This window comes from Rutilus rutilus (assembly GCF_951802725.1).
Source record: "Rutilus rutilus genome assembly, chromosome: 18".
Taxonomy (NCBI): Eukaryota; Metazoa; Chordata; class Actinopteri; order Cypriniformes; family Leuciscidae; genus Rutilus; species Rutilus rutilus.
The window spans coordinates 27,431,696-27,445,505 of record NC_140231.1 but is presented as its reverse complement, the minus strand read 5'-3'; the positions used below and the strand labels follow the sequence as shown (position 1 = coordinate 27,445,505).

General features: G+C 40.3%; 2 protein-coding genes across 2 annotated transcripts; one reads left to right on the top strand and one right to left on the bottom strand.

Annotated features, from left to right (window-relative positions):
• Positions 1-3,248: 3,248 nt before the first annotated feature.
• LOC311277293 (uncharacterized protein) lies at positions 3,249-13,107 on the top strand. Its single transcript, XM_084387564.1, has 2 exons — positions 3,249-11,739; positions 11,770-13,107. The coding sequence occupies exon 1, from the start codon at positions 6,750-6,752 to the stop codon at positions 7,695-7,697; it is 948 nt and encodes a 315-aa protein (XP_084243690.1). The 5' UTR covers positions 3,249-6,749; the 3' UTR covers positions 7,698-11,739; positions 11,770-13,107.
• On the bottom strand, positions 12,976-13,767 carry LOC311277410 (chemokine XC receptor 1-like; the record flags this gene model as incomplete). The annotated part of the gene is made up of 1 exon (XM_084387727.1): positions 12,976-13,767. One exon carries the CDS (start codon positions 13,765-13,767, stop codon positions 12,976-12,978), a length of 792 nt encoding a protein of 263 aa, XP_084243853.1.
• Between the last annotated feature and the right edge of the window lie 43 nt (positions 13,768-13,810).

Sequence of the window (13,810 nt, the reverse complement as noted above, 5' to 3'; positions counted from 1 at the left end):
TGCTTTTGGAAACAAAGATGAAGTTCTCAAGGTGAACGCATACCTTCACTCTAGGGGTCAAACAACCAAAAATCAAGTCAGGAATCTTGGTGTGACACTAGAGTCAGACCTTAGTTTCAGTAGTCATGTCAAAGCAATAACTAAATCAGCATACTATCATCTGAAAAATATTGCAAGAATTAGATGCTTTGTTTCCAGGCAAGACCTAGAGAAACTTGTTCATGCTTTCATCACCAGCAGGGTGGATTATTGTAACGGACTCCTCACTGGCCTTCCCAAAAAGACCATAAGACAGTTGCAGCTCATACAGAACGCTGCCGCCAGGATTCTGAGCAGAACCAGAAAATATGAACATATCACACCAGTCCTCAGGTCTTTACACTGGCTCCCAGTTAAATTTAGGATTGATTTTAAAGTATTATTACTGATATATAAATCATTCAATGGCCTAGGACCTCAATACATTGCAGATATGCTCACTGAATATAAACCCAACAGATCACTCAGATCATTAGGATCATATCAGCTAGAAATACCAAGGGTTCACTCTAAGCATGGCGAGTCTGCTTTTAGCTATTATGCCAGCCGCAGCTGGAACCAGCTTCCAGAGGAGATCAGACATGCTCCTACAGTAGTCACTTTCAAATCCAGACTCAAAACACTTCTGTTTAGCTATGCATTTACTGAATGAGCACTGTGCCGCTGTTCGTCCGACTGTTTGTACTGTACTGTACTGTATTTTAGTTTTTATTTTTCTAAACTGTTTTAATTATTCTTATTTCTTTTAATTATTTTAATTTCTTCTATGTAAAGCACTTTGAATTGCCATTGTGTATGAAATGTGCTATATAAATAAACTTGCCTTGCCTTGCCTTGCCTACCCAATATCCTGCCCACCCTATTGTCACCACTATCATTCCCCAGACAAACTGTGTCTCATGGCTCCTCAACTCTGCCTTCGCCGTTGATCACCGCCAGCTCCTTGGCTCCACCTCAGGCTCATTCAACACCAGCACAACACTGTGATGTGGATCCCCTGGCCTGGCTACACCTCAGGCCTCTAGGCCCAGTTCTCCACCTCAACCTGTCTACCCGGTTTTGGTGCGGACTTCCAGGCCTCCGGCTGCACCTCAACCCTCCACCGCTCCAGCTTCACCGGGATCCTCCTTCCCTGCGGTTCCACCATGGTCCTCGCTCCTTCGAGTGTCGGCCCGTTCTGCCAAGCCGCCTCCTCCACCTTGGTCACTCAAGCCGGCATCGCCACCTCGACCCTCCAGGCCTGCTATATCGCCCTGGGATGTCGTCCTTGCGGCTTTGCTCGTCCCACTCCACCGCCGTCGGTCGATGTCCAGGCTCTGCCAAGACTTTTAGGACTCCGCCATGGCTCCTCCCACCGCAAGTTCCACCGTGGTATTCTTCTCTGCTGACTCCTCCTGACTCGACCTCCTCCTAAAAGATGGACTTTTGCAAGAATAATTATCTAGACCACAATGCTGCAGATCACTCTATATCTGAGAGGTTTGTACTTCAGGTTACAGGATTAACCACTGCCAGGTAAAGCTCAACACAGATCAGACACTGAAACAGAGGGCGACCAGTGGAGGAGAGTCCTACTAAGAACATTTAAAATCTTGAGAGACATGTAAACCACATTGACGGAACAAAGACCAAACTATTCAGACAGATACCAAGCTCACAAACAGAGAGATTGAGAATGAAGAACTCTGATGACACTCCACTTCTCCACTACGATGATTTATATATATACTGTATATATATGTGTACAGAAGGAAAATCAAATGGTCCATACATTTTTAAAGAAATTATCTATAGCCTATTTCTGAAACTGCCAGCACACCTGCCACTCCAACAACAAAAAATATGCAAATTTTAATACCACGCATTTAAAAAGGAGAGAGAAAAAACTCTTTAATCATCTGTGTTATGATAGGATGTCAAGTTTAATACAACATTCTAAATGGAAAGCCTCCATAAGGGAAAGGTGATACTGAGTCATCGACAAAACCAGCCCATCCCACATGCAATATAGATGGTCACTTAGTAAATCATTCTTACTGAGAAGGCCCCACGGAAAACAAATATTCAAAGTGTTTATTAAAAACAGTAAGGACAATTTCTAATAATCATGCCCATGAACGTGTTAAATAGTTTTATATGGACGAGCAAAGACTTTACCTTTTAATGCACAAACCACAGTGACGGTGGCAACCAAAAACAACATTAAAGTCACCATGAAATTAAAATGAACAATTCTTATTTTTTTTATGGAATGTTACAGTGTTTATTATAAATGAACTATCCGTGCACATCATTCTTTTTTTGCTTTTTTTAAAATGTGCCCTCGTAATCTTACATCCACAGATTCCAAAAGGCTCAAGTTCATCAGAAACAAAAATAAGTCAAGAAGAAGATTTAGCAAATTTATTATTTATGTTTCACATCACCATGAACATCTTTTCACTTTTGCATAGAGTTTTGTCACGCCTTTTATTTACATTAAATATCTGATAAAATGGCCATAATTTTATATAGTGACCACCTAAAACATACATATTAACCTGAAAGCTTAATGAGAAATATGCCTAATTTTACCAGTATACATTCATGTAAATTCTCTTGTAAACTGACTGTATCACAATTTTTACTCCTGTGTGTTTTTCTGGGAAAAATAAAATAAATGACAGGCTGGTAGCAACCATTTATATAAATTATATCGGACAAGTACACTCAGAATGAACTAAACCTTTGTATAAATAAATAGAATAATTAAAGTACAATTAAAGTGGTGCTGCATCTCTCTAAATAAAAAACTGAATGACAGTCACAAAACATGTCTTGCGCCACTTCACACTGCAAAGGCCGTTTAAACATTACGAATGCGAAAATGAATTACAGAGAAATAACAATGTTTAGTGTTGCCATTTGTGTTAATTCTAGCGGACAGCTGAAGAAAACAGACATGCCAAGATTAACCCAGAAACAATAAGTAGATTTAGTAACTTAAGTAAGTAAATTATAACAATTTCAGATTTTATGATGAACAGAGGCAGGAGAGTTTTCTAGTGCGGTGCAGATAAAGAATAGGTTGCACAAAACCAGCCAGCATAAAAGAAGTCAGACCAGAGAACCAAACTGTTGGATTATTTTCTGCCGTCAGAATGACAAAGATTCCTGTGATTGCAAATGGGAAATATAAGATAATAATGTTCACAGTAGTTATTGTTGGAGAATTTTCCTTTGATTCATGTCTAAGTATGATGTAATGAAACAAAACAAAAAATGATGACAAGCATGAAAAAATAGGTCTGAAGAAGGATGAGAGAATGGAAAATAACCAGTATGCATCAGCAATATGAAGTGTCAAAACAAAGTATGAAACAGAGCACCATTGTGTGAGGTTTGACCAATAGAGAAGATATGTCTAACTGTGCCAAGGTCACCAGGCGTGACAGAGGGGAAGAGATAGATTTGAAGGTGCCCATTGGGCACCTAGCGATAAGAAAAAGTATAAGACATGAACACTGGCCAATGTAACCTTAGAAGTCCGGATGGCCAGCCGGCTTCTCACTTTGTTGCTTGTCAATAAAGTTAATTCTTCTGACCTGGAACCTCGACTCTGAGAAACTTCTTTGAGACCTGAACCAAAAAGAACTATGAATTTGCCACAACATAATTGTCGAGCCGAGCCAGGAGGGACAAGGGGTCGAGGAGTGACCACGGTGGACGTGCTGGCAGAGGCCTCACAAAACAAAGGTGCACCAAAAAATAAGGTAAGCAAATTTTGCTTATATTTGTTTTGTGCTGCCCCTGGTAAGCTAACGCCCAGTTGGTGACTACCTTAAACAAAAGACTCCACCAAAAAGAACCTAAAAAGTAATAAAAAGATAAGGAGGTAAAAGGAGGGTAGGTTCCAGGTTTTGAGAAAAAGTGCATGCAGTATCTGTTTGTCTGTCCATACGCAGAAGTGCGTATTCCATTCGCATGAAGGTGCATTGTACATGTGTGCGTCACAGTATTTTATGCGAAAAGTGCGTGTGCAAGATTATATGTTGTATTGTCCCTAAACGCAGGAAAGGTGCGTTATAACGTGAGAGGCACGTTATTTGTACACGGAGGCGTGTACCCACGCGAGAGGCGCGTGGCCCCAACGCAGTAGACGCGTTGCACGTGAGAGGCACGTGATTTGTTATTTGTTGTGTGTGCGTGCAACGCCCTACGTGAAAAGTGCGTTTGAAATGATGAGCACGTGATCCGTTTGTCCTGTTTGATGTTAGTCGTGCAACGCCCTACGTGAAAAGTGCGTTTGAAATGATGAGCACGTAATCTGTTAGTCTGATCTGTTTTTTGTTAAAGTGATTTTTCATCTTAAATAGAAGGAGAGAAATCTGTAGAATTGTCTTTTAAGTGATTTTTCACCTTGAGTAGAAGGAGAAAGATCTGTAGTCTGATCTGTTTTTTGTTTGTGTAAGTGATTTTTCATCTTAAATAGAAGGAGAGAAATCTGTAGTCTTGTTTGTCTAAAGTGATTTTTCATCTTAAATAGAAGGAGAAAAATCTGTAGTCTTGTTTGTCTAAGTGATTTTTCGTCTTAGAAATAAGGGGAAGGGTCATTTCAGGAGAAAATTAGCAAAAGTGATAATAATAATAAAATACAGTTTACTTATAATGTATTTTTCCAAAAATCCAAAAGTGATAGAAATTAAAAGTTAGAAATTATACAGCTGTATTTGAGTAAAAATTCATGGAAGGGACAGAGACGCAGAGATAAAGTGTTTTTTGGCTGAGCTCTGTGCTTTGCATGAAATTACAGCTGAGCCACTGTCCCGAAATTGTTACAATGGTATACAAGTGACCTTGGCACCGCTCAGAGAGAAAAAAGGGAGTAATTAGGCTGAGACAGACAAAGGCACATAAAATAAAACTCTTACAAGAAATAATTTTTGAATCAGTGTTATTAAAAGTTAAATGGATGATAAAACAAAAATTGATGACAGGAGAATTAAAATTAAAATAAAGAAATCAAGATATCAAAGAACAAAAAATATTCCACGAAATTGGCTTTGTCGGCTGTTTGGCCATCTTCCGGACTGTAATCGTTGTGATCCGGATAAGAAAACACAGCCGATATTGTCAAAAGTTTGATTGATTGACTTTGACTTTTCCTTTGTTACGAGACAAAGTAGGAAAATAATAAATAAGTGTGAGAGCGGCTGTCTGTGTGTGTGTGGCTTCGAGTGGGTGAGAGAGCAGCTTTGCGTGTGAGAGCAGCTCTGTGTGTGTGACTCTGAGCGGCTCTGCGTGGGTGTGAGTGACTCTGTGCATGGTTGTGTGACGGTGTGTATGAAATCCCGGGTGTATGAGTGTGCGTTATAACAGACTGAAAGCGTTTATATTGAGATAAAGAAATAAGGAGGGAGAGAAGTGACAGAGAGAGTTTTTTCATCTTTTGACACATGAAAAAAGTACACATGTAGTCTAAAGCGAGAGATCTTTATGAGGCAGAGAAGACTAGATTGCAGAAAGGAAGAAAAGATGAGAATGATTTTCAGGAGGCATTAAAACTAACCAACGGTATTAAGAATCACTTCTGGTTAGAAAAAGAGTTCATAGATAATGAAGGACGGAGACAGGAGTTAACAGACCAAGGGAAGAATGAGCTTTTGAAAAAACTGACAGGAATAACAAATTTGAACCAGGTTGAACAAAAGTGGCCCTTTAGTGGATTGGCATAATGTGATAAAAAAAAAACAGATAACTCTTGAAGCCCTGAGACCACATTTGAACAAATTTAATCTTCTAAAAACAGTTCTTTTGAACCCACAGCTCACAGCCATCGAAATAAAGATAGATCCAATATGGATTCCATATATGAAAAGGAAGGAAAGGAGGAATTTGCCTAGAGAACTGAAAGTGGCAACCATTCTGAGAAATGTATATATAAAGGTGGATTCGTACATTAGGTCAGTGAAATGGGAGAGTGACACAATCTTTGAAGTCAAGCAGGGAGGGGAAATCAGGCCAGTCTTTGTAGATAGTTGGACATTGGAAAGACTGACAGTGTTGGTTGTTTTTGAAAAAGATCCAAGAGATAACTCATTTGTGGGTGTAAATTCACCGAAACAGGCAGGAAATAGAAAGACATCCTGCACCAACCGAGAATGCCGCAGTTCTGGAAGAACAGGAGGGGCGCGAGGGGCAATAGAGGGAGAAGAATTTTAAATAAAAAAGGAAGAAAGACTTTAATTGATTTATTTGAACCATTTGAATCAGACACTTGTAGCAAGGAGGAATTAAATATTTCAGTCATCATGTTGAACGGCCATGAAGTGAAGTTAACCCCATCTCCCACTTATCTGTATAGGGCAGGAGAAGTAACTGCACGAGGACGGTGGTTTGAAAAGAACATTATCTGGAGTTTCGAACTGGTGTGCCTGGGGGAGGACATCATTTGGAAACGAAATATACACAACCAGCTATAAAAAGTGATGCCGAAGCCATTGTCTGAGGTATAAATACAAACTATTTTGAGGTATCTTCAAAAAACTAAACAGATACCAGATTTTTTAAACTTAACAGAAAACACAAAATTATAATTTGATTAATTGAATGAAGAAATAATTGAGACTTGCAGCAATGGCTTTGATGTCACAGCAACAAGAGACCCCTGTAGAGCAGATTATAACACAATATCCGATATGTAGAGATGCTATTAAAAACTTATCTCGGAAATGGGAAAAAAAAGGACCAGAAAGTTAGGCACTAAGTGGGCAGCAGAGGGAACATTTGATTTGGCTATGTGCAGGGAAATGGGAGCACTAATAAAGAATCACAAAGCCAAAGATAGAAGCAAAAAAAGAGTTGAGAAGAGAGAGAAAGAGCAGGAAGTGTTGAATCTTTTTAGAGACATGGGGATAAAATTAATTAAGGGAATTAGGGAGAAGATAGAAAATAAAAGTGACATAATGGCAACACCACCCCCTTATCTACCCCCGTATGATTCAACCGGTAAACAACTGCCACTAGTGAATGCAACTTTAACAGTTCAAGGTAAAGTGGATTTTGAAGACGAGCCAAGTGATGAAGCAAGTAGAGAGGGAGGAGAGGATGACGACAGAAAAGTGAGCCCTGGCCGCAGAGAAAGAAAAACTACAGACTTCTTTGAAGTTTCAAAGCAAGACACTCTGAACTATGGGGGAAGTCAAGACAGCAACCTAAGCATGAAACATCTGACCAGGGTAACCCCAGACCCCACCCTATCCAATCCTTATCATCATGCAAGCAAAGCCCTGCAAGAACTTGAAGAGAGACTGCAAAAGGAGATGGAAGCTGACACTCAGCAATCCGAGCCTGAACAGGATGAAATAGAAAGAGACATACTCATCACCAAAGAACAAATCCAAAGAGATACTGAATCCATGCGAAAAGCCTTGGAGGAAAACATGCGAAGAGAACATCAGAGACTTCAGAACTACACAAGAAACAGACCCCACTCAGCCATCCTTAACAAAGAATACAAGAACGTGTCAGGGACCCTGCTCTTGGAAGAACTCCCCCAAAGCAAACCACACTGGATAAGAGGGGACAATTTGAGAAGAAGGTCAATGAGTGGAGCATATCTGCATGAGGATGGAAGAGACCAACTGAGAGGAACAAAAACAGTGCCCCATCCTGATTAAAGGACATCAAGGACAGTATGTGCCGTGGGCGGGACAAGATCTGGACGGACTGATAGCACGCCTACCTGACATACACGAAGGGGCGGGCAAATGGATTCGACTACTGGAAGAAGAGACAATGGGCAAGATACTAGCCATCGGAGACATCAAAGCCTTGTTGGCAAAGTGTGTGGGAGGTGCAAGAACGAAAAAAATCTTGGATGATTCAGGACTCAACCAAGCAGTTGACTCGACAAGGATGGATGCCATACCACTTGACCATTACAGAACAGTGATGTGGCAGGCCCTAAGAGGACATTATCCCACCCAGATGGATCCAAAGTTATTAAAAGGGGAACCAATGGGCGAAGAAGAAAACCCAACCACCTACGTCCAGAGACAATAACGAAGATGGAAGCAAGAGCTGGAAAAAGACCCTGAACGAGATCCAGTGATAACAGTGCTGTTCAGGGCTGCCATAATGGAAGCCATGCCAACTGTTGTAAAAGCCAAGCTGGAAGATGTAGTGGGACTGAATTCAAAGACGACAAGAGAGTTCTGTGACTATGTGACTCATGCAGTAGAACAATACAGGAAGAGTGAACAGAAGATGAAGAATCAAGAAAGAGAGCTTCAAAGAAGGCTGACCCAATTACAGCTGGATGACCTAGTCAATAAAAAGAAGAAAATCCAAGCTAACATAAAAGATGCTGAAGATCAGTCAGCAGTTATGGCAGCGATGAATATACCGAACCCAGCTGCACAAGCCATGCCACAGGCACCAGCCCCTATGGGTCAGAGCACATCCAACACCACAGGAAATCAGCAACAGCCAAGTGCACCAATTGTGATATACCTACCTGAACAGCAAAACAACAGAAATGGAGCAATGCCAGGAAGAGGATGAGGACGAGGAAGAGGACGAGGAAGAGGAAGAGGAAGAGGAAGAGGAAGAGGAAGAGGAAGAGGAAGAGGAAGAGAATACAACAATCAACAAAGAACACAAGACATTCAAGGCATGTGTTGGGGGTGCAACCAGCCTGGACATATCAAGAGAAACTGTTGTATTAACCCATGGCCCCAAAATGAACCGCTGCGTGACCAAATGTACCAACCATGGCAACAGACTAATCAGAACCAGCAGAACAGTTAAAAAAAAAAGTGTGCCATAATCTGAGTTTCATTGTACAATGATATATGACCCCCTTAGAAACCCGAGATTAGAAAATGACAGGTTAGAAAAAACGAGGGGACAGAGAGTATATTTGAATTCAAATGATATAATCGTAGGACCAGAAGGGACAGCATTGCAAATTGAAAAATGTGACTTTACTAAAACATGGTTTAGAGTAGACGATTCAATCCCACATGTAACTCTTTACCTGAATGAAGGGTGTCAAGCGAAAGATATAGGCCCAATGATGTTGAAAGCCACAGAAAAACAGTGGGAAGCCACTGAAAACCCTTTCATTTTTCAAACACCAGATATGACACATCTTAAAACTGTATGCTCGACTAACATGTTAAGGATCCCTAAATTAATAGTAGAGACAGAAAAGAAAAATGAATTGAAGTCAAAAATGGAGGAGCTGAAATTGGAGATGGAACAAAAGATACCGGTAGAGTTGTGGTCTAAGCATGATACAGATGTGGGCCTGGTGAAGTCAGCCAATCCTGTTAGAATTAGAGTAAAATCAGGAATGAAGTTGCCAAGAAAACAACAATACCCATTGAAGTTAGAACCAGTAGAAGGAATCAGAACAACAATTGAGGGATTGGTAAAAGCTGGAGTGTTAGTTGAAACTGTTAGTTATTGTAACACCTATTCTCCCAGTTGAAAAGACCAGTAAGTCAAAATGGAGATTAGTGCATGATTTAAGGGCAATCAATGAGATAGTAGAAGATTGGCCGGCAGAAGTCCCAAATCCACATGAGCTATTGAAAAAGTGTTCCACCTGCTGCTCATTATTACACTGTAATTGATCTCTGTTCTGTAAGCAATATACATACACTAGGATGCCCTAAGGATTTAAACACTCACCACTTGGTCTTGGACCACGTCCTGAAGCTTGATTTGGAAGATTTAAGACTGGATAAAATATATTTTATATTTTTATATTGCATATTATAGCACCAAATTGAATAATGTTGCTCAAGGCTACCCACCATGCTATCAACAAGACTTAGACTAATATTTTGAACAATGACATTTTGTTTTAACCCAGGCTAGATGTTTGACATACTCCATGTTACTAACATATCCTGATATTACAATAAGGAGATTTACTGCAGCAAACTCAGCTAATTTTGTCCAGCTAGAGGGGGAGGGAACACCTCATGAATGTATTTTTGCCTATCTAGCCTTTACTTGTCTGAGACCAGATTTGGAATCAACACCAATTGTTGATGCAGACGTGGACTACTTTGTGGATGGCTCGTGTTTTAGAGACCATTTAGGCAATCATGCTGGTTTTGCTGTTGTATAGAGAGATGGAGATGATTTCAATTCTGTTGTGATGCAGCATTGTGAACAACCTTGCTCAGCACAATTGGCCGAATTAAAAGCACTTACTGAAGCTTGCATGTTGGCTGAAAACAAAGTAGCCAACATCTATACCAAATCTGCATATGCTAATGGCGTATTTCATCTCTTTAGTGCAGTATGGAAACAAAGAGGATTCAAAAAGAGTGATGGAACCCCAAATCCAACATGGGGACCAAGTTACTAAACTAATCACAGCTATGATGTTTCCAAACAAATTGGCCATTATCAAGTGTGAAGCTCATAAAAAAGGCAATAACTTTGTGATCAAAGGTAAAAATGCGGCTGATATACAGGCTAAACAAGCCTCAGGATGTCAATTAGCAGTTATGGCACCATCTGTTTTGATCCAGCCCCTACCTGCTGTAGACAGCATTGCTCAAATGCAATCCAGAGCCTCTCGATCTGAAATACATATATGGCAGCAAAGGGGGGCGACAAGAGAGACACTAACAATATATATGGAGATCACATGAAGGCCATATGATAGACACCAGCCTATTGCTTAACATTTTCATTCCAGATGCGCATGGTTGACCATTGCGCAAGGGGGGAGATTAGATTATTAGAAAAATAAAATTATTAGACAAATAAAATTAGAAAAATAAAAAAGACAAAGATTCACAAAATAATGTCAGAAAAGGAACAGCAACTCCAATAGGCTCTATCCCAGTTCAAGAAGGACCCTTTAAACATCTAGTGATGGATTATGTGGACATGATAAAATCAGTAAAAGGAAAAGATACAGAGACAGTTTTCGTAGACAGATTTAGCAGATGGGTCGAAGCAGAACCCTCAGTAGACCAAGGAGCAGAAACTGATAAAAAATTTAACCAAAGAAGTCATCCCAAGATTTGGCATACCATCTCAGATTAGCTCTGACAATCAACAGAACCATTAAGACTAAGATCAAGCAATGGATGCCTTAGGCCATCAGCTAAAATACACCAGCAAAATGACATGGCAAAATAGACAAGCTCTGAATTGGCTACTGGCAGAAAAAGGAGGGGTATGTGTGATGTTTGGAATTGACTGTTGTACCTTTATTCCGAATAACACAGCCTCTGATGGAGCTTTTACTAGGGCCATGAAGAAGCTGAAGGATCTGAGACAAGAAGTTGCTGAGAATGTGGGGAGAGACAGACACGTTGGATACTGGTTTGACTCTATATTTGGGTCTTGGAAAGAATGGTTCTTTAAGGTGGGAATAATAATAGCTGTGGCTGTTGTATGTTTCTTTTGTTGTTCTGCTGTGTTGTGCCTTTTCTAAGATCCATGCTAGCCAACGTGGCCGCCAAACAGATGATTAATGTGTCAGTCAAACCATCGGCAGTTGACATCGGGTGCACAAACACAAGAGTGCACCAAATTGGGCCAGGACTGGACGAACTAGATGACTTCCTGTAAGGAGTTCTGGTGAAGGAGTAAGGAATGGGGTACCTTGTTACTTTTGATTTCCAACAGTTTGATTCTGTTTTTAATAGAGAGGGAGGTAGTAACACTGTGTATTTTATTTTTGGGGTAAAATTAGACAGATCATTAGAACATGAGTAGAGCAGGGAGTTAGTTAGAGGGGTTTTAATTGTTTCTTTGATTTTTATAAAGGACCCCTTCCTGAGTGTTTTCTTTTTTCTTTCTTTTTACACTTATAATCCTACTGAGAATATTTTTACATATAATCACACTAACAGTCACAAATATGAATATGTGAATGAGAGGGGACGATAAAAGGTTTGAAGCAGGTCATTGCCCGTGGTACGAGGTAATGCAACCAGATATAAAGGGAAAAGATAAGAATGTTTTTTACTATTTTTATCACTTACTAATCATTTTACTCGCTATAAAAGAGTTATTTTTAATATTTTAAAGTTTTTTATGAATCAAAAGTGAAGCACATGCATTAGACTACTGGAAATTGTTTTCACGGGGTAAAACAGAGAAATGAATTACAAGCGCGGTCACCAATTGCTGGACCAGTAAGGGCAGACTCAACTGGTGGTTTAAAAACCCACTGTTTGCTCCAACACCAGATAGTGCCCAGGGCACCTCTGGCAACGATGGAGCAACCCAGATAGCACTCCAGGCCACCGGAAGCGCCTGTGCAGTTCCTCTGGCACCGTGGGACAATCGTAACTCCAAGTCTGCACACTGAGATATGTTGATTATGATGAAAAATCAAATGTTTGAAGTAATCTATCCCTTCAAGATTGATGATAGAAAAGGAAGGTGGGATCTTTTACTCCACCCTAGTCAAGTGGGGGCGGAGATGTTTGGTCTCACTATTCCTCCAGGGTGTACCTTCGTGAGTGGGCTTATTGATAAGAGAGATGGATGGTCCATATTGGCCATGATTGAAAGATAATGGAGAGAGGCCTGATCATGAAGATACATTCTGGGACAGAAATGAAGGTGGGACTAGGATTAGTCCCAAAGGGGGGATATGTTGGAGAATTTTCCTTTGATTCATGTCTAAGTATGATGTAATGAAACAAAACAAAAAATGATGACAAGCATGAAAAAATAGGTCTGAAGAAGGATGAGAGAATGGAAAATAACCAGTATGCATCAGCAATATGAAGTGTCAAAACAAAGTATGAAACAGAGCACCATTGTGTGAGGTTTGACCAATAGAGAAGATATGTCTAACTGTGCCAAGGTCACCAGGCGTGACAGAGGGGAAGAGATAGATTTGAAGGTGCCCATTGGGCACCTAGCGATAAGAAAAAGTATAAGACATGAACACTGGCCAATGTAACCTTAGAAGTCCGGATGGCCAGCCGGCTTCTCACTTTGTTGCTTGTCAATAAAGTTAATTCTTCTGACCTGGAACCTCGACTCTGAGAAACTTCTTTGAGACCTGAACCAAAAAGAACTATGAATTTGCCACAACATTATTAGAATGAGATTAAATGCTCTTCTCTTCATGTGGTTTTCCTCCACTCTCTCTTTTCTTCTCTCCCCTGGTCCTGACTGCTTCAGAGCTCTGAGAACAGCCACAAGACAAAACAACTGGATGAAGATGACCAGTGAAAGCTGCATGGACAAGAACCAAGTATGTGCATGAATGTTGTTTGAGGTTAAATACATGCAGACCAAACAGGAGCCAAGAATAATTATCCAGGCCGCAGTGCAGCAGATCACTCTATATCTGAGAGGTTTGTACTTCAGAAAGGTTACAGGGTGAACCACTGCCAGGTAACGCTCAACAGACATCAGACAATGAAACAGAGGACGACCGGTGAATGTAAGTCCTAATAAAAAAGCATCTAATATCTTAAAACTTGAAATCCACACTGACAGTATAAAGACCAAACTATTCAGACAGATACCAATCTCACCAAAGGAGAGATTGAGGATGAAGAACTCTGATGCAACTCCACTTTCTATTCCTGTGATGATGAGCCATATAATATAGGAGTGTGTTGGTAGACTAAAAAACAAATTGATGCTGTACACACAGATTTCCAGACAGTCTACTACCCCAATGGACTGAGTTGTGGAGTTTGTTGATATTTCAGATGTGGTGAAGTTCACTGTAGAGTTATTCATCTCGTCTGTATTTGTCTTCTCAGTTCAGCAGCTCACAAGTTGT